Source organism: Hyalella azteca, unplaced genomic scaffold, assembly GCF_000764305.2.
Source record: "Hyalella azteca isolate HAZT.00-mixed unplaced genomic scaffold, Hazt_2.0.2 contig6292, whole genome shotgun sequence".
Taxonomy (NCBI): Eukaryota; Metazoa; Arthropoda; class Malacostraca; order Amphipoda; family Hyalellidae; genus Hyalella; species Hyalella azteca.
In genome coordinates, this window is record NW_025936455.1 from 45005 (window position 1) to 65613 (window position 20609).

A 20609-nucleotide genomic window follows, 5' to 3' on the forward strand; every position below is an offset into this window, starting at 1 on the left:
AGTTTATATTCTATATAATCATCAAATTCTGTCGAGTGAATATATATGCCATCATGTCAATTGTAAAGTTAAGTAGATTCACAATATAATAATTTTCAATTTACACTTTATTGAGGTTAACTAACCATCTTTAGCAACGCGCATTAACCTTTATTGACTGCGACACGGGACGGGTTTCAACAGCGCACAAATTGTATAGAGAAATAAGTAACTCCCAGGACTCGGCGGAGCCTGTAAATCAGCTTATCTATGTCCGCTTTTTAGAGCATTTTCTCATTTATGGAAAAATGCACTATTGAGCTCGCCATGTCCGCCCGTCCGTCTGTGTGTCTGTCTGTCTGTCCGTCCGTCTGTCCGTGACCTCAAGTTTTCGTCGACGAGAAAATGCGCTCTCTGTCACTCACTGCAGTGAGTACTGAGTTATATTATTGTTCTACTTTCCGACCCCAAGTCAGACAACTGCGAGAGTCTGCTGGTCTCTACTCAGGCGGCACTTATTGCCCTAGCAAAATTTAGAGTCGCCCCAGCTTCTGGTAATCCAAATCAGAAGCTGCCGCGTCCGTAAATATTCACTGGGTGGGTTCGTCCCATCAGCCGCGGCAGCTTATTGTGAGACTTGGAGTGACGCGGATCATGTCACAAAAGTACTTACTGGACAACCATGCAATACGAGCAAACAATGATTCTTCCCACAAAAATACAGACACAATTTCAATTGTGCCGCAGCGAAATTGAGTGAAAAACCAAATAAAAAAATAAAGAAAAATACATGGAACTCAAACCTAACTAAATCTAAAGAGCTGGGATTTTTTGTAAAGCTTATCTTCTTAACCAACGCACATGAACCTTCCTTAACTTAGATACGAGCTGATTTCAACAGGAATGAGCGCAAATTATAGATGGCGCATCCTATTTCCGATGGCGGCATATAATAGGATGTCCATGCTGCTGGTCAACAGGAAAGCTTTCATTGGTGCTTCTCCACAACCAATATTCCGAGTAGACAAGATAAATAGTTAGTTGCCGAACATTTAATAAATTGTTAAACTACTCTTAATTTAAATAGTTATAAAATGTCTCAGATTTTTCGATCAAATGTGATTCCCTCCCTCGAGGGTAGTGTTTATTTCACCTTAAAAAATTATTAATCATACTAATGGTTATCAAAATAATTAGTATGACTGTTATTTATTTAACAGAAACTGATTTTTCCTTCTCATGGCAGCCTGAAATATCATGTCGGTATCATTTGCGTCACGACGGAAAAATCATCGATAAAATTTGTTACCCATCGAATGTGTTTTCTATGATAGTTTCGGAAATTTCTGATAAAAAACACTCAGGTTTAGTAACATAAACTATGTTATTATTGCAGTAATTAATCTAATTTAAATGCTTGTATGCAATTTGAATTACATCGAAATAAGCGTTCCAGAACAGTGTCGACATGATGAATGTTTATCTACATTTTCGTTATCTGTAAAATATCAACGCAATCGCACAAGTGCTGCCTTAGTGGGAAGCTCCTGGCATGGTTTTTGACATATCATCACTTTACTTCAGCAATGGATTCATCAAATACCATGGAATAATAGAATAGAAGTGTCGGCATTGAAGAAATAGGCCCATGACCTGATGCCGATTCTTGAATTTTTCGTGACTTGATTCACAAGGGATCCGGCCTTTGGAACCCGATCTTTCCATAACTGACGATTGATTGAGATAGCTGCTGGACTCATGGTTGAATTAATTCAACCATGGCTGTACTTATAGCCTGGTCCGTAAGGTGCTAGGCATCTTAAGACTGAACATTTGCTCCTGTATAGCTTCGTCCAGTCTGTTTTTGATCAAATACCATAAGACGTAATACAGTACGTAAATATCGTAATTTGCTAGGCCTTTTAAGACTGAACATTTGCTCTTGCATAGCTTCGTCTAGTCTGTTTTTGATCAAATACTATAACTTGTGCAGAGAGCCTGTTTGGGTAAGATACCAGATTTGTGAGGGACATAATATATTTAAATAAAAAATTATGTGTTGTCATTTATCATTATCACGTGCTATAAGATAGCACGGCCCAGTGGTTACAGTTCAGTGTATCAGGATTGTACTCATTGGAGCAGCGAGCTATGGGTTCTGAGCGACAGTTTCTGTTCAGAATCGGCGATGAGGCCACAGCAAAATTGGCGCTGTGAGTTGCGTGTTCGAGACCGCAAAAAGCTTTTGATTTTCTGCGATTGTAAGAATCAGCGACAGGCCTACAGCCTAATAAACGCTGGGATTTTTATTATTATTATAATTTTCAATAATACTATTAGTATTTATTACATTATTATTATCATTATTATTGTTATAATTGTTATTATTATTATTCAGTCATAGCCATAGCGCTTTCAGCGTTCGTTAGGACGTTAGGCCAGTGACTCTAAACATCACAGAATATCACAGCTTGTTGTGGGTCTCGAACACGCAACTCTCTTGTTTTGTGTTACTTTTTCATGTCTAAATTTATGCTCAAAGAGGATTCAATATTTTATTAGAACCATAAACTATGTACAATTAATTCCACACTAAACTAGCCCGGTAACTCGATGATGTAATTCCTGAGCCTGCCTAGATGTCGATTCATAAATAATACTGATAGTGTCCTTATTAATAAGAATTAATGCAATGTTTTATAAAGTTCGCTAATCAATTTAAACATATTCAACATTTGTTATTTGCAGTTAGACACCTTACTTTCTAAACCTTCTCAAAAATCATTGAAATAATGTACAAAATTTCACCCTTACCTCAAAAACTCGCGTAAGACATTCAATAAAAAATTTTTACACAAAACCTACTTGGAAACCAGACGGTCCGAAAGAGAATGTCGCTGTCGCCATGACGCGGTCGACCGCTGCGACGCTAGCTCTGTTCCGCGTTGCTGTTGAGGATGCGTGCTAGATGGCGAATTTTTGAGGGGATGGGGAATTCCTTATGATTTTCTTATTTAATTCCTTATGATTCCTTTGATTTCCTTATTTAATTCCTTGTGATTTTCTTAAGATTTCCTCATGTAATTCCTTGTAATTTCCTTAAGATTTCCTTATTTAATTCCTTAGGATTTCCTTAATATTTCCTTATTTAATTTCTTATAATTCCTTATTTTCCTTATTATATGGGACCGATGGCTTAATGAAGCAACTTTTAACTTAATGTCACTTAATGTAGCGACTTATTAATGGAATAAAGCGCTGATTGCAGAAATTTCATATTAATTTCATTTTGGCCGGGCTTTGTGAGTAAGGCGAGAGTAATGAATGAATCAAGTCGCAACAATTTCTGATGAAAATTTACGCAATGTGTAAATTTACTCATTCCCCCCATGCAAAATGCACTAGAAACGTTGATTACAAGTTGATTTCATTAAAAAACGATTAATCAACGATATTTCAATGTCATATCAACTTTATTTCAACGTCAGATCAACGTTATTTAAACGTCAGATCAACGATATTCCAACGTTAGATTATTTCAACATTAGATCCCTGTAATTGTGAAAAAATGGTCCCTTGCATCACGATACGCTCCTGCTATGCTATGCTATCTAGGTCGTAGGACTTGTACTCAATTTTTTGCACTTGGTCAATATCGCTCATGAACCAGCTTAAGGGTTCAGGTTTTTGAAAGAGGAGGAATTGGACCACGAGACAAAGAGGAGGTTTGGATAGTCGGATTTTTCAGTGAAACAACAATTGCTATCTCATAACAAACGACGAATTTTAAAGATAAGGTAAGTTTGTGAGTTTATTACAAGCCTGACGCAGTAAATCTGTAGCAGCAATTCGAGGTCTTATCCACAATCCTTGTCGAGTTAGGACATGAACCGGAACTGAAAATTAAATTTTCATTGATACGAGCAAGAGGCATTGCAGAACCGAAGGTGGATTCGTGAATAGAGAAGTGTTTTATTTGTAACATATTTTCCACTCTAAAATAATATAAAATTAAAAGAACTGAGTGCTGGTTGATAAGCGCATTTCTATTCAACTGTCTTTACTTAACATCACTACTATATGGGAAATATTATAACAGCTGGGAAGACCTTTTGGTGACGGCATTCCAGCACTTCTAGGATTATTAATCCATGGTAATTAAAATTTCAACATGAAATTACTGGTGACAACCATTGATAATATTACATAATATATATTATATATTATATATTAAATATTATATATTATAAAATCATCTCGCTTGTGTTATACCAACATGCTTATAATTATAACATAACATTAGTATTTCAACTTAAATTCAGGAGAATGGTAAGACGTCCTCTGATGTGGTAAATGATTGCAGATTAAATTTTAACGCCGAAGAATCTTTCTGCCAGCTAATTAAAATATCATAAATTTTCACGGAAAATATGACCAAGATTCGTTTTAATTTAAATAAAAAGTGCAAACATATCAATCATTTGCAAATAATTATAGAAACCTGCTCAAATCATGATTTGTCATTTGAACTTTTTTTGTTGATTTTCAAGCAAATTTTCGCATGCTAAAATAGTCTTACTCGCGTGAAATAATAACACAACAAAAAATCAAATGTCGAGAAAAAATCTTTGCTCACTTTCTCTCTTAAATCTTATTAAGGTCAAGTTAGGGATTTGAGGAAAAAATATCCATTGTTCTCTTTGACGAGGTTACAGATTTTCTCCCTAATTTAGAGAAGATATTTTCATTGAGTCGAACAAAAAAGGAAGAAATCGATAGGGATAATTTTTTTTTGTGCGAGATGAAACGTAGGTTAGATGGACGTACAAAATTGATACGTCGAGTTGAGAGCACAACGTAAATGAGTAGTAAAATAAATTTTAAAAGGGTAGTCTTCGAAAGAAAAGGTATCGGTCAAATTATCATCATAAATACTCAAATTAATATTCCATTTAGCTTTATGGAGCGCCATTTCTTGATAAAAATCAGGGTTATTTACATAAATGTAAATTATTAGAATGCTGGAAAATTTTCTTAAATAATCTATTTCATTCAATGAAGAATATTGTTTATACAACTAATTTTTGTTAAAAGAGATTTTTGAGCTCGGAGTGGCATGTTTGTCGAGATCATCAAAATTTAAGCAGCGAGTTACGAGTACAAAAACGCACAGCTCGCTGTGAGAATTTTAGGCAAAATTAGTGACTGGATGCATATGAATACCGAGATGCAGCAAGGCGTTGCGGTGTTGAAATCACCAGAGAAATGTAAAAATTCTTCTACGTCTAGAATTAACAACAGGTCAAAGAAGCTCTAATCTTGAGTTTTATTTCTGTCGATGGCTCTGACATCGACTCACGAAAGCAACTCGTGAGATTGTAGATAAAAATCTAGGAAAAATGTGTAACAAATCTGAAATATTAACGAATAACAGACACAGAGGTAGAAGTAGCTCAATAGAATTCATTCGATGTAAAAAGCGCAACGAGAAGCAAACACGAACTGTTTTCTATATAAATCGGCTTTAATGGTTTTGACGATAGAACATAAGTGCTGAGAACGTAGGTATAATATAGGAATTTATATCTTGCTATTCATAGTAAGTATAATTAATTAATAAAGTTTTATCAAGCTTTCAAACCTAATATATCAGCTTGAGATAAAGAAATATAAGTGCATTCTAATTCACTTCAATTATTATAATTAGCCCAAAAAGCTCAGTATTTTGATGTTAAACTGCAAAGCTAGCATATTGAAAATATCTCAAAAAAGTTTACATTGATTAAGAAATCAGTTAGAAACAAACATTTAACATCGAAAGAATTCTGAACATTAATAAAAATGCTCAATATTTGTAATTAAGTACATGGTAAAAACTTGAATAAATAGGAAAAGCCCAAATTTGAAAAATAAAACTTTATCGACGAAACATATAAAAATTTTAATATTTCTTACGAAACGTCGATATGAATAGAGAACCCATATCCTGAGGGATGTATATTTAACTGATGCGTTAAGGCATATGGAACATAAAGCTTCATGCCGTCAGTCTCAATAATTACTACACATACGACGCTGACTTCTCAGAAGTGACCGTTTGCTCTACAGGAAATGCCCTACACTGTAATTAGTCGGAAATGCTGCTTTCTCAACGAGATCGCTATTAAGGATTATTTAAATGAACAAGCTGGATATTTCTGGCCAAACATTTTTATTTGAATGAAGTAATTCAATATGAACAATAAAAACTCCAAATTATTAAAATTTTCACGATATTTTAATCAATATTCGATTCAAGAGCGTTATTGGAACGATGGATATAAAATTGTATATGAGTAGAGATTCATTTATTCATATCCGCTGTTATTAATTCACCGTTTCGACTAAAGCAGCCTGGGCATTGACACAATTAGTCAAACTTACCTTAGATAATTGCTCTAATATTTACTTATGAATTTCCTGTGTTTCTGATACGCTCATTAAAAATAGAGTTCAAAGAAAATACTCCAATCAACTCTTCTTAATTGATAATAAGATGCCTAATTTTAGTATATGCATATGTGTATGACATGTATATATCATTATATTATATACATTTTAAATCCGGTTTCTAATTAGTGTTAATTAATCTTTTAGCTAAATTTCTGAAAGCACAACTACCAATGCTTATCATCTGCATTTGATCCTAGTGAATGAAAACTGAATGTTCATGTGAAATAGAGTAAGTTACTCAGTATCCACAGCTGGTCGTTAAGAATAGAGTAAGAGTCTATTAAATTAACATTCACCATCAACCACCACTGCCCTGGATGTAATGGACCATCGTGATTCCTGCCTTCCGGAACGTAGCCTTCAACACTTCAAGCCGTCCGTATCTGGGCCGTGAGTCGAACCAGCCCTCGGTCGAACGGCCACTTGTCGAAGGACGATATATTTTGGAACAGAACTATGCTATCTGAAACCTAACCTCAGATGCGGTGAACGTAAAATTACGTAATTTAACGATGCCCGGAAGTCAGATTCGATCCGCGGCCTGGTGGTGCACGGCAGGTGGTGGTCAAGGCCGGAAGAGGACAAAGGCGAGTGGTGCACGGCTGATTGGTGTAGGCCCGGAGAGATCCAAAGCGTTCGATCAGGGCTTATTGGTGGACAAAATTGGTGGTGCACGGCTGCGCTCCCAATAGAGTAAGTTACTCATGTATCCACAGCTGGTCGTTAAGAATAGAGTAAGAGTCTATAAAATTAACATTCACCATCGCTCAGCCTAGCCAGTAAGTTGATTAATTAATATCAGGTACTTCTAGGTATGATCGGTGTAGCTAAGAATTTGAAGTGACTTTTGCCAATAATTTATGCTTCCAGGTGATCTCTCCCCGGTAGTGAGTGGCGTACAACAATAATCATAGTATTAGTTCATGGTGTGTTAACCCGACGAAGTCATTCGAAGAATCGGTATAATATTCATGTATTATATGAGTCTAAAATCAACGTGAAGCCAATAGACAATGGAAATAATATATAAATATTGTAGTGTAATAGCTGGGTAAATATACGTATCAAAAAATCATTATTTGTTTGTCAAGAATCGCTTCAGTTCAGAGGAATGTATTGATTATAAGTAATAAAGTCGCTGCCTGAATACCGATACAAGTTGTATATCGTATATCGTATACGCCGATCAAGTTGTGCACCTCAATGTCTTGTTATTGGGCTTGTTGACAGACCCCCCGTGAACCTGTCAGCTATAACATTCCAAACACGGTTTCTAGGCATTGCGAAATATTATTAATAACCTTGGTACTAATTAATATTATTAATAACCTTGGTACTAATTAATATTATTAATAACCTTGATATTCGACCAGTTATCAGGAATATCTGAGATTTATAATTTGTGTGATAAAGCGGCCTGTGGGCAGAGTTGAAGGCCAAAGGCAGAATGCAAAAACTGACGACAACGATTAAATCAAACATGCAGCTCACACGATCTCTGGCCGTATGCAACAAACTTCGAGGAACAAACATTAAAACATTCAATATCACATTTCCCAGAAGCTGGCATATCAATTGTTACCGAAGAATCCTTTCCGAGCTTTGCTCAAAAACGGAATTATAATTTTTGCTTCATGTATATTGTTAAAATTTACCTAAATTCTGTCTCAAGTCTAGGAGACTAATTCATTCGTGCGCAACTATGACTTCATTATTTATTCACTTTCAATCCTCACATAAATAGGAATGGCTTTTAACTATTTAATTGAAACAATTTAACTATGAAAACAAACATTCAATGACTTAATCAGAATAATTCCGATTTATTTTGTGTATACGATATTTGGGGGATCAATTTATAAAAAATATTTCAAATTATACTGACCTATTATGTAGAATTACAAGTGTCTCGGCATCTGAGTTAAGAAGCTTTTAATGTACATGTTCGACGAGCCACGAATTAGGAGAGAGTTGAGATCAGTCATAGAGAAGCTGTACTGCCCATGCAAACAAATGCCCGCCCATGAGTATTCACAGCACGCAACTGTGGAAGATTCCGCAGCCTTTGTTATAATAATTTATTATTAAACTTCAATGCTTTCTCTATCCCAGTCAAAAATGAGAGGCTGTTTTGGTACCTGATGTGTAGCACGCGTTCGGTCGGTGCCACAAATGGCCCGAAAATTTGAAAGCAAAATGAGTGTCTGGAAATTTGACCGTATCTCCATTGAAAACTTTTAAATGTCCATATCCTCTGTTAGTTCAAAACGAAGCTGGATTTTTCTTTATGAATTTGGCTGCATCTTCGATACGAGTGTATGCGGAATCGTGTCTCCCTTGAAACCCGCGGATCAGCGTGAGTATTTTCGCATCTGTCCGACTCTTGTTAGTTGCCTCGCCTAATATTCTTGTCACGTAACTCCTTATGCATTCCAATATGGTCAATACTATCATTAGCCATTATTATAGTGTTTGATATGTTCAAAAATATCATCCCCTATAGCTATAGTGTTTGACATGAACAATACTATCATACGCTATAGATATAGTGTTTAACATGAATATTACTATCATCCCCTATAGCTATAGTGTTTGACATGAACAATACTATCATCCCCTATAGATATAGTGTTTGACATGTACAATACTATCATCTTTTCAGCCACTTGTAACGTGCCCTCGAAGTTCGATCTGAACGAGACGCCACGACAATCTCTTCGTAGAATAATAATAATAATCCCCTATAGATATAGAGTTTCAGATGAATAATACTGCCAAAGCTATAGTGTTCACAAGACGCTCTCGTGTCTTAACACAATTAATTACTAAAAAATTTTGTTGAGACTGAAAGTCTTGTTGGTTGAAGCACTTCGCTCTTGGATCGTTCTTGGAAACAAAAGAATCCTTCGAATGTCGACCATCGTTCCTTAACAAATGATTTTCAATACAATCACAAGAATTTATTGATTTGATTGCTTATTTACATAAATGCTTTATTGTACAATTGTTTGTGTTTAAGTCAGCAATAAATTTTCTTAGTTACTTAGTTCCTTGATTTCCTAAACTGAGAATGTTTCTTTGTTGCTGAAACTGAAAACGTTTCATAATTATTTTTTTATCGTATAAGGATAAGAAGCAATATTATTTAGCGATTCTTATAAGATAATGATTCACTTTCAGGCTAGCCACTATGGAAGTATTATGACTACGCATTTTAATGATAATTAAAGACTAAATAAAATTAAAACAGACTTGGAAAGAAAGCTAAAAAAAAAGGATTGGAATATTTCACTTATGAGCAAACGATGCCTCTTTTTTTTATTTTAATCGTAAGTGAAGTTACACTCTTTCTTTCTTCCTAGATGAATCAACAAATCCGATGAAAAATTCAACAAAGCACCTTGTATTGAATAATTTGTTCTCAAACGAGTAGAATTGAAGTGCTCACTTGAATGGACTTTGCCCTCCACTTCCGTTTGATCAGATACCATTCACTAATTCTCGTTTTTAAGGTATGAATCAAATGTTCAAATACAATTACTGACCTAGTAGCAAAAAGATTATAACCACCATAGTTTTGAAACCATAATATTGTTCGTGCACTTAATGGGCGTGTTTGTGATTGCCCACAAGTTGGATGAGAGCCATGGTCGCGAAACCAACGATCAACGCTATTAGTTTCCCAAAGCGGCCGCTCAGGCTGTTTCTCTCTCGTTCCAGAACCTGCGAGGAAGATGAAATTCATTTTTGAACAAGTCGTTAGATGATGATTAATTTAGTTAGCAGGCCATCATCACGAAAAAAATGATTTTTCTTAATAGATTCATTTCTTTCTGTTCCACGATTGTTAGGGGTTATAACGAAGTTGAATGCGTGTTGTGAATTTATTATTATTTAAATCCTTCAGTTGACAAAGTGGCATGATCTCAATATCTGGTTAGAATAAATGGATCTCATCTGAGAGTCGGATATTTTCCCTCAACTAACGCACACCTATTTCACTTCCACAAGAAATGTTACGCCAATTGTAAATTTCCATGATGGAAAATAATGGTGACAATAAAATCTTCCTCTTAAAACAATCGGTTCTCAATAAATAGCTTACCTCGCAAAAAACTACATATAGGATGGTACCAGCTGCCATCCCTTGCAAGACGGTCAAGGTCCAGAGATGGAACAAGCTGTTGGAAGAACCTATTCCCTCTGTAACGACGATGCCAAGAGCAATTCCCAAAGGTGTGACCATTGCAAAGGTGATCATGTAGACTACTGTCAGGACGAGCTTCGTTCCCCCAGAAACAAGTTCGAGTCCAACACAAAAAGCGATAACGTATTTGTGAGCTGCGATGGCGTAGAACAGATACCATACGTCGGCCACATTCTGCTGTAGGCCCACCGCCATACCCTGCGGAGGGGAGATGAGGGAACGTTCATGGTTTGTCATTATAATTAGAACCTCATCGTATAGTGGGTTGAATTTAATTCAAAATTACACACCTGCTCGTAGTTGTCATCAACTGCTTTTCACTTGAGTATTTATCATCACAGGAGTATTTTTCCCATTTCATTAAATCCGCTGAAAATGAAGACAGCTGTTTGTGTTAGTCTATTCCCCAGAAAGGAAAACATGTCAGATTGTCTGTTATCATGGCGACTTTTTTACATTGTAGCTGGCTGCCACCTTGTTTCATCTCTTGTCCGTCCGATTTGAAGTCTAATGATGAATACATACAAATTAGATACAAAATAGAAAAAATATTTACAGTGTTCGTGAAAATTTTACTTACTAATAGATTTTCAACGTACTGATAGCTATATGATCAAATTGCAGAAAGTTATGCCTCTCAGAGGTGTGCGTGAATAGCGACCGCGTTAAATGGATGGGCTTGGGGCTCTGGCCCCGTGCAAAATTGAGATTCTATCTACGTTATTATTCACGATTCTGAGAAAACATTTAAATCAAATGCTCAATTATAAAAGAAAGCTCGATGATTACAATTTAATTTAAGCAAGTTAACAACTATACGTTCTTTAATTGAAAATGAGAACCAAACGACGCGAAAGTTGAAAATAACAACGCGACCACCAAATTTAATAAATTTCAAAACCGCACTCAAAGTTCACGCTCTGGTTTAAAGTATAAACGATCATTGAACGTTTGTTGAAAAAAACGAAACCAAAGACTTCACTTATCTGTTCGAGAGACGGTTGATCGTCGCCAAGTGCCCAATTTCCAGAGCGCATGAACTAATGCAGTGAAATGAGCCAAGTTTATGTGAGCCACGACTTAGTTCAAAATTTTCTTAAACCGGTTTGTACATAAATTGGCAGTGCTGGAAAGTACGACAGGACTGCATGTGTAAAATTCATCGACAGTTTATTGTATTAAAAATTTATTGACTTAATTTCCAGCAAAATTTACTCGTGTGCATCGGGAATTAACTTTGCTAGGGTTTTAATAGGAGACGTTTTATTTCGGGAATTTTTAGGTTTAGAGACAGCCTTACTTTTAACGTCCGCACTCTATAGGAACGCTACGTTAGTTATTGTTTGGTGCCGAGACGTTACGGAGGTACGTGCCTTGTACTGTAATGGAAGAGTTTAGGTGTGACTATCATGTGTAAATATTACTGAGGATAGATCTAATTAGAATACTCTTCTAATAAGATTCCGATGTGAATATTTATCCTCGTTAGCAACCCGGTGATTATCTTTAGCTTTTCATTGATTTTTTGTATTTTCAGGAAAGGCTAAAGCTTGAAACTTGGAGTACTAAATGTTAATTACATAGGAATTTTACTTTCTCATGAAACGCGCAAAAGGATTGATTCAAAATTTTCTTAAACGGGTTTGTACATAAATTGGCAGTGCTGGAAAGTACGACAGGACTGCATATGTAAAATTTATCGATAGTTTATTGTATTAAAAATTTATTTACTTAATTTTCAGCGAAATTTACTCATGTGCATCGGGAATTACCTTTGCTAGGGTTTTAATAGGAGACGTTTTATTTCGGGAATTTTTAGGTTTATAGTCAACCTTACACTCTAGGAACGCTACGTTAGTCATTGTTTGGTGCGGAGACGTGACGGAGGTACGTGCCTTGTACTAATGGAAGAGTTTAGGTGTGACTATCATGTGTAAATATTACTGAGAATAGATCTATATTAGAATACTGTTAATGATATTGCGTTGTAAATATTTTATCCTTGTTAGCAACCCGCTGATTATCTTTAGCTTTTTATTGATTTTTTATATTTTCAGGAGAGGTTAAAGCTTGAAACTTGGAGCACTAAATGTTAATTACAGAGGAATTTGACTTTCTCATGAAACACGCAAAATGATCGGGTTGAAGGACGATCACGCGCCATATCTGATCACGTTTATGCTTGCATGGGCTTAGTTGGCACACAGTGAAAGCAGGTTGCCAGCGTGCTGGTTACCTGCTCAGGCTGGCGCCTGAAACCATAGAATACAGAAGCCTATTCGTACAGGTTTTTACTGTGAACACTTACATTATTATCCTATGTTCATTCGTGTGGCAGGTTGGAGCAGGTTGCCCGCGCGGGCAAACCTGCTTTCACTGAGTGCGTACCCTTTGGTGTGACTCCACCGCAACTTAAAGCACATAATTCAAATTTTCGGATTGTTTTTTGATCTTTTGCGCCCACTACCTCATTGATTCATCCGCATGTGACGGAGATTTATGAGTGAATTTCATATCAGTACTCGCGCTGTGATGAGGTCATAAAATGGGGATGGCATGATGCGAAGATTTGAACCGCTTTTGAAAGACGATGTCAATCCATTTATAATATTGAGAATAATCGTTTGCGGTGAAGTTGGAGCATAGTTGGGATTCTAAACATTAGATGACCACCCTATAAATTACACGAGCAGACGCTGATACCTACGCAACAAATAGTACGAGAAGTCAGGTGATACCTACGCTACAAGTTGCACGAGAAGTCAATCGATTCCTACCATACAAATTGCGCTAGCAGACTAGCAATATCACTTGAGCGCCAAACTTGCTATTCACGTGAATAGGGTATTCACGTGAATAGGTACTCTTCAAGATTTTATTGTATATGCACTTCGGGTGCACTTCAGGACGATGAATTTAGAGGTAACTCCTACAAAAATTAATTCACTCTATTTGGATTATTTTTAATGGTATATGTGGCATTTGGAATATAAAACTCAAGCATTCACATTAAAAACTTTTTACTTTTTTTTTATCAGCAATAAATTGTGTCAACATATCGAGACACTATACTTAAAAATTATATTGAATAATAAGGTGATCACTTTCCGGACGACTACGATAAAGAAAATTCTCCGAAATATCACGGTAAAGAATATTGTATTCAGCGTATGGCCTCTGTGTGGTAATCATTTAATCTTCTATACATGGAAATAACCAGAAATGAAATGTTTTTTTTTTTTTGGAAAATTAAATAACCTCTATGGCAAAACGCACGGGCAAATATTTACAACGAAAGTTTTCCCTCGACATTTTTCTCCGTTTAAGAAATGTTGACGAAAATCCGCCTAACAAGAAAAAAAATTCGTTTATGAAGAATCGCGAGATCAGGACTCGCAAGTACTCCCGATGAGGGCCCAATGGCGGAACAAATCGGATACGGCGTGTGAGGCTTAGATGATTGCGCCTCTTGACCTTAATTACATTCAGGCAAGCTTGTTGTCATGACGACACCATAAACAATAATGCAGGTACATTGGTTCCTATTGTTCGTTAATGTGAGTTGCAAGTTACAAACAGACTTCAAAAAAAGCAATTTTTATGTGACCTCAGGATTCGTAATAGACTGCATACGTGAACTGAATTGTTGCAATTATTGGCCCAGGAATAAATGGATATAGGCAGTCATTTCATCACTTGACTCACGGCATCCAATCTTTATTCAGAAATCAGTGTTGTATACAGAGAATGATAAATGCGTATCACATGCTCATACAATAAATCTTTAATTTCCTATATGAAAAATCATAAAACTTTTGAATTAGTCAAGAAATTAGTTTATTTTCAGTTGCAATTCTCGTACGTATGTGAACGACATTGGCTAGTACGTTATTGAAGGAATTTGCGCTATTTTCGTGCATAGTGTATCACTAATGGAGGCAAGATCTCCAATTTTGAAAATGCTTGGCATTTGGAACAATATTTCTGTCATTGGCATCATATTAAAGATTAAACTTTGAATGATAACGATTCGAAATTTCAATAAATTTCCCTTACTTGTTTGGCAGTACCATTTTTACGCCATATTTTAGCTATAAAGGTATCATGCAGGTCCTAATTTTGACTTTGAAGATAACGATGTTGAATTGTTATGTTACAATTAATACCGCAGAACAGCTACGCAATAGTTTATTAGTCAGACGTCATTGGTTCCCTTTCACTTTATGCCGGTATTATTCGAAAATTTTTATACAGATTCTGCATATTAAAAAAAATAAAACAACGAAAACTCAACACCTAGGCGCATTGCAAGATAAATTCATGAAAAATTATCCGTGCCCTACTAACCTGCATCGTTACATCCGCGTCGTTTTCTGTGACCAAGGAAGGATTATTTAATCCTGATGTGTAATCCTTAAGAGGGATGTTGCAGGAGTCCTTTAGGTGAAGGTCTCCTCCGTTGCTCAGATCAGCTGATGTCAGCTGACCGTTTTCAACGGCATTGTCAGCAGATCGGTTTTTGTGCGTCCCGTTCGAGAAAGAAGGAAATTTATCGGTTCTGGAGCAACGCTTTTTCAGCACCATGCCCTCGTCACTGCCTGAGTCTCTCTTCGAGGCTGCGTGTGAGTGATTGCGAAACACGATCTGCAATGAGAAATGCAATCGTAAAGATTTCATACTGCGCAGTCTTAAAATACAATGCGGGTTCAAGTATAAATTACCTTAATAATGGCAGAATAAAACAAAGGACACTGTGAAGTGAATAAATGTATTGATTAACGAAATATCTCATTGGAGCAGCATTTAAATTCCATAATGTGGCGCGTGCCGTAACTCTACATTCATGAGATCATAGGTACAAATAAGGGAACAAATAATATTCCGTAAATTATGGTGCTAATATTGAACATTGTTTATTATTGAAAATGTAGCCTTCATTTGATCGGCTTGAAATTCAACCTTAAAATAGATAATAAAGTGAATTAAAAATTATTTCGATATAGAGAGAGTTTGTTAATTTAGCTGTAATTTCGCGTATGTATGCTGTATAGTCTCCAAAAACGATATCATTTGAATTCAAGACAATTTAAAATGAAAAAATGAAGGCTGTAAGGGTTAAATCGTCACCGATATAACATTCAATCAAAAATATTATGAAGAGCGCGTCATATGCGCTTATTCATGAGGTGTGGCTCTTCCTGAAAAAGTAAAGTGTTTATTTATGTGTACATAGGAGTTTATATAATTCATAAGTTGGGTTCTCCTTATAATTTCTCGCCTCGCAATAAATTTAAGTAAATTGATCATTATTTCAATATAAGTTCAGTTTTTCTCGCGAAAGATTTATTCAATATGTGTATTATGCAAAGAGGTAAAGGAATGTTTCTTACGATATATAACTCTGGTTTCCGTGTTTGTAGTAGTTTTACTAACCAATTTTAAAGTTCTTTCACTGTGATATATCTCCAATTTTATTCATGATGATTTGATGTTTTTTGGTTCGTAATTTATGAAATTCTGTTATGCAATTCACACAACAGGTGTTCTAATTGAAAATTTTTTTAAGTATATAAAATTGAAATAAAATACTCATAATATGACCAACAATTCACATGCCTAAAATAACTTAATTTTCCTTGACTTAAACCATTCGCATCTCAGCCTGCAAAACATAGGCGTAACTGCAAATAGAAGTCAAGTAAATACCTCCTCAGCGATGTAATTACACACGGTTAACCGTAATTTAGTATCCGAACCTTGTCAGGAAATAGAATCATTCCAGTTAAAAATTCTTAAAGTAGTGCTTGCTGAATGAGCTAACATCCTGAAACACTCTATTATATACACTATAATATACACTATACACTCTATTATATACATATACACTATGACACTATTTTAAGAATGAGAGCGTTGCAGGAATGTAGGCAATACTGCTATTTAATTATAATGCAACGTTCACTCTATTCAAACAGGCTAGTTCCAGATTAATTTTCTCATTGGTAATGCGGTATGTTGCGATACGCAATGCGATACATAAAATAGTGGGTTTATACCGGATACCGCATTCACTTAGTATTCTAAAAAGGTTCATGCCTGTATATATAATGTATATTATTATAGTGCTATACTAAATAGAACAAAATTTGACAGTCAACTCATTGTCTCGTTCATTATTAAGTTTGAAACTCTGATTTAAGGGCTCACAAAATTCATTATAGATTCAGACATTATAGTCTCAATGCATCCATGGGGCAGTTAGCTGCATTGGTAATGCCTAATACCTCGTTTGTCTACAGGGATTTAACTTTTTGGATAGATTAGGATGTTTTGTTAAGTTATTACTAAATACTGTTTAAAATTTCACTCGCATTAACTAATTATTTCACTCATCCTTTGCCATAGAAAAGAGTAGCAGGTGATCTCAAACTTACTTGTTTATATGTACTATGAAAAAACCCGCATTTAGGGAGAAATTCCCTAAATTCCCTATCTATGCAGTAAAACTCAGAGCTGAAATTCATAAAGCCTGAATTCTAAGAGCCTTTTGCCTGGCAGAAAAACAAAATTAAAAAATTAATGGATATACTTACATAGTTATTAACAATATAATTTGAGCTTAAAATCTAATATCGTTCATAATTCATGGAAAAATAAGCATGACATTGGAGGACCATTAAGCACGACGGTACCGCATGCATTCCATCATCTGAAAAATTCATTGACACTTTGCAAGAACCATGCTTTATGTTTGCATATTAGCATCCCCTGCAAAAGTGAATAGTGAGCTGTACATATGAACAGAATCTTGCATAATTTCACTGGAACAAATTAATATAGCGGTTTCAGCTTTTAATAGGCCATAGGCCTGTCGCCGATTCTTAACATTGCAGAACATCCACAGCATGTTGCGGGATTGAACTCGCAACTTTCTGCTTCAAATTTTCTTTGCTTAATACCGCCCGGCCTCCTTGCCGATTCTGCATGACCAGTAACGGGCGCACAATATATTATGGGGACCAAACAATTATTGTTGAAAATAAGTCCCTCAACTCTCATTATAATTTGGAATGGAAATTTTGAAGCTAACGGTTGAGTGACGTCATAATAACGCTGATTTATAATAGGGATGAATCGTTTCAGTGCTGTAAACTAGAAAAAATATTGGATGGAGAAGAGTAAAATGCATATTTTAATGAAGATTTTATCGTATATAAATGCATAGGTTTTATTCTGGATTAATTATTAATCGTCTAAATGAATGCTGATAAGCGGAGCAGCCTTCTTAGAACACGCCTTATGTAAGAGTACACACTTGAGATTACAGCTGCTAAATAAGAATAGGCGAGAACGGAGATCGAATATATAAGGAACTTCCTTCAAACATTATTATTATATTTGGCATTGCCAAGCTGCGACACGCCACAAGAACTAACTTATCGCGTACGAGTTTTGTCCAGCATCCAAAATAAAGGAGTCTAACCTTGATCCCGTTCTTGTTCCAATGCTGAACAATGATTGATTGCTCTTTAGGCAAGATAACATCGCAGTAAATGAGTTGAAGAAAATTAGTTACATATTACTCCCAAATAAAGCGATTATATACACAATTACTCAAATAATTGTTTTACACCAGCAGTAAATTAATTTATAATCGCATTTAAAACAATCTTCAACACTCATAAGTAGCTTAGAAGCGGAGGAGTTAAATAAATTTGGAGTATAATGCTGTAATTATTAATATGCATTAGAAAAGTTAGGATTTCTTTGTAGATTTACAATTTGCCTGAGACGCTTTTCAAACTTTCTTTTTCTAAATTAGTTCAGTTGCATGAAGCACCTCGACCAAAAACCTCGGCCCTACAGCTCTGAGCGACCCCCTGTCAGTGGTGTCGTACTTGCGCGAGGGGGGTCTCATATAAAAATGAGACCAGGGAAACCACAACAACCAAAATTATCAGAGATTGTTTAAAAAAAGCATAAACAGCACAGTAATGTGCAGCATATGATGTACTGCCCTCTGTTATAGTTTAATGTATCACACGCTTAGTATTCGGACTCTAGCTACGTGGCCCTTTAAAAGGAAATTTCTAAGCCACCAAATTATACACACTACAAAAGAGACTTTTTTTTTACAAACGAAATACAAAACAGCCATTGGATGAACCTGCAAAAGTTATGGCTCACCTAATCTAGAGAACACATGTTGCACCAATTTCTGTAGAATGAAAGTGAATCCATTATAATAGTTCGCTGAACAATCATGAACGACTCATTGTATTGAAACTTTATTAGCAAGACTCACCTTATGAATTACTTCCTCGATGATGTACACAGTGAAGAAGCCGATGCAAATGAGCAGCTCTGCCACAGGGTAAGAATGAGCATCATGTTCATGCTCGTGTTCTTCGTGGTCATGAAAATTGTGCAGGGTATTCCATGATTGCGTGGTTAATTCATTCAAGGATTTGGAGTTTTGATGGTTGACATTAGGCACCATATCTTGTTCATGATGATCCACGTGGCCGAGGGAGTGAGGGGAGTCATTTGTGAAGGGAGCATTTTGGTCATCTCCGAGATTGGCATAAGTTCGGGCGTCGGGACCATAAGTGTCAGTGTAATCGTGAATGTGATCCACATGGTCATGAGTGTGAGCAGTTTCTTCATTCAGTTTACTCAATGAAGTCGTTCCCTTTATCAGGACATTGAGCTTACTTGAGACAGGAATGGATGGAATTTCACTATCCTCATGGTCATTATCCCGTCTGACATGATAGTGGTTGAAATCGTTAGTATTTTCACTATGTGTATCTAACGTTTGAGGTGACATGCCGACCTTCTCGTTCACATGACTGTCGTCCAGAATTTTCAGTCTTGAGGTTTGTTCCGTGACGTTATAAGTGTAATTATGTTCTTGATCATGTCTATGATCATGGTCTCCGTACTCGCGTGCTTCATGTTCGTGAGAGACCTCAGAATTATTTGCATTCTTCACATGCCCATGTATAAAGCCATTTTCGCGGACATGTTCTTCGTGAGCATTCACCTCATGTGCATGCAAAAAGTTGTGATCATGGATATGATCTCCATCATGGGCCTCATGTTCATGGCCTCTGTGAACTTCTAGGCCCTCATGGCCATGTTTAACCTTTTTCTTCATGGCATTAATTAACTCAACACTTTCCCGGGTCTCTGGCAGCATGTGGAGGAAAACCGTGGCCAGCAAAACCCCGGCGCCGAAGCACAAGAGACAACTTACCGCCAGGTCCCGTCTCCGCCTCTGCTTCTTTTGAGTCTCGGCAGACTTGGCGTGGTCAGTTAGTAACATTTTCTTCCAGATTTTTAATGGTATGAGACCGAAAAATATCGAAAGTAAACCCAATAGAAGCATTGATAATATTTTTACCGTGAGAAGATCCATCTTGGAACAGCAATTAAAATTCGCGGATTTGTATTAAATTTTGTTCTATTGCACGACGGAATAGATTGTGTACGACTTACTGAGGGATTATAATTGTTCCTTAAAATAAATTATTAAATCAGGTGCGTTTTGATCAACATTAAATTTTATTTTCAACAATACAAACTTCGCCTCTTTAATTTTACTCTGTAAAACTTCCTGTAAAAAACTTGGTTAGATATCTGCCGAAAATTTGATTTTAAATAATTGCTCTCAGATTTTGCGATAATTTTCATCCCATAAGTTAATAATTCCTCCGTTGGAGAAAGGAAGTAAATCCTGTAGACAAATACATGATTTCTGGTATCCTTTCTGGAAGGATACCAACAGATTTCTTGTTATCATTTATTCAACAGATGCTTAATAAACAAACGATCAAAATAAGTAACACAATATATTCCATTTTTTATTCAAAAATAATATTTTTTAGCAAATTAGTCGTGATATCGAAAATATGTTTGTTGCATTTTG

General features: G+C 35.9%; 1 protein-coding gene across 1 annotated transcript; it reads right to left on the reverse strand.

Annotated features, from left to right (window-relative positions):
* Positions 1 to 9216: 9216 nt before the first annotated feature.
* On the reverse strand, positions 9217 to 20293 carry LOC108677894. Its single transcript, XM_018166198.2, has 4 exons — positions 18984 to 20293; positions 15026 to 15322; positions 10577 to 10876; positions 9217 to 10194 (listed from the first exon to the last, which is right to left on the reverse strand). Exons 1-4 carry the CDS (start codon positions 20097 to 20099, stop codon positions 10075 to 10077), a joined length of 1833 nt encoding a protein of 610 aa, XP_018021687.1. The 5' UTR covers positions 20100 to 20293; the 3' UTR covers positions 9217 to 10074.
* Positions 20294 to 20609: the final 316 nt, after the last annotated feature.

Coding starts and splice junctions, on each gene's coding strand:
- LOC108677894 (XM_018166198.2), bottom strand. CDS start 20,099: ATGGATCTTCTCACGGTAAAAATATTATCAATGCTTCTATTGGGTTTA. Junction 10,877..15,025: donor ACGCGGATGTAACGATGCAG/GTTAGTAGGGCA, acceptor TCCCCTCCGCAG/GGTATGGCGGTGGGCCTACA. Junction 10,195..10,576: donor TATATGTAGTTTTTTGCGAG/GTAAGCTATTTA, acceptor TCTTCCTCGCAG/GTTCTGGAACGAGAGAGAAA.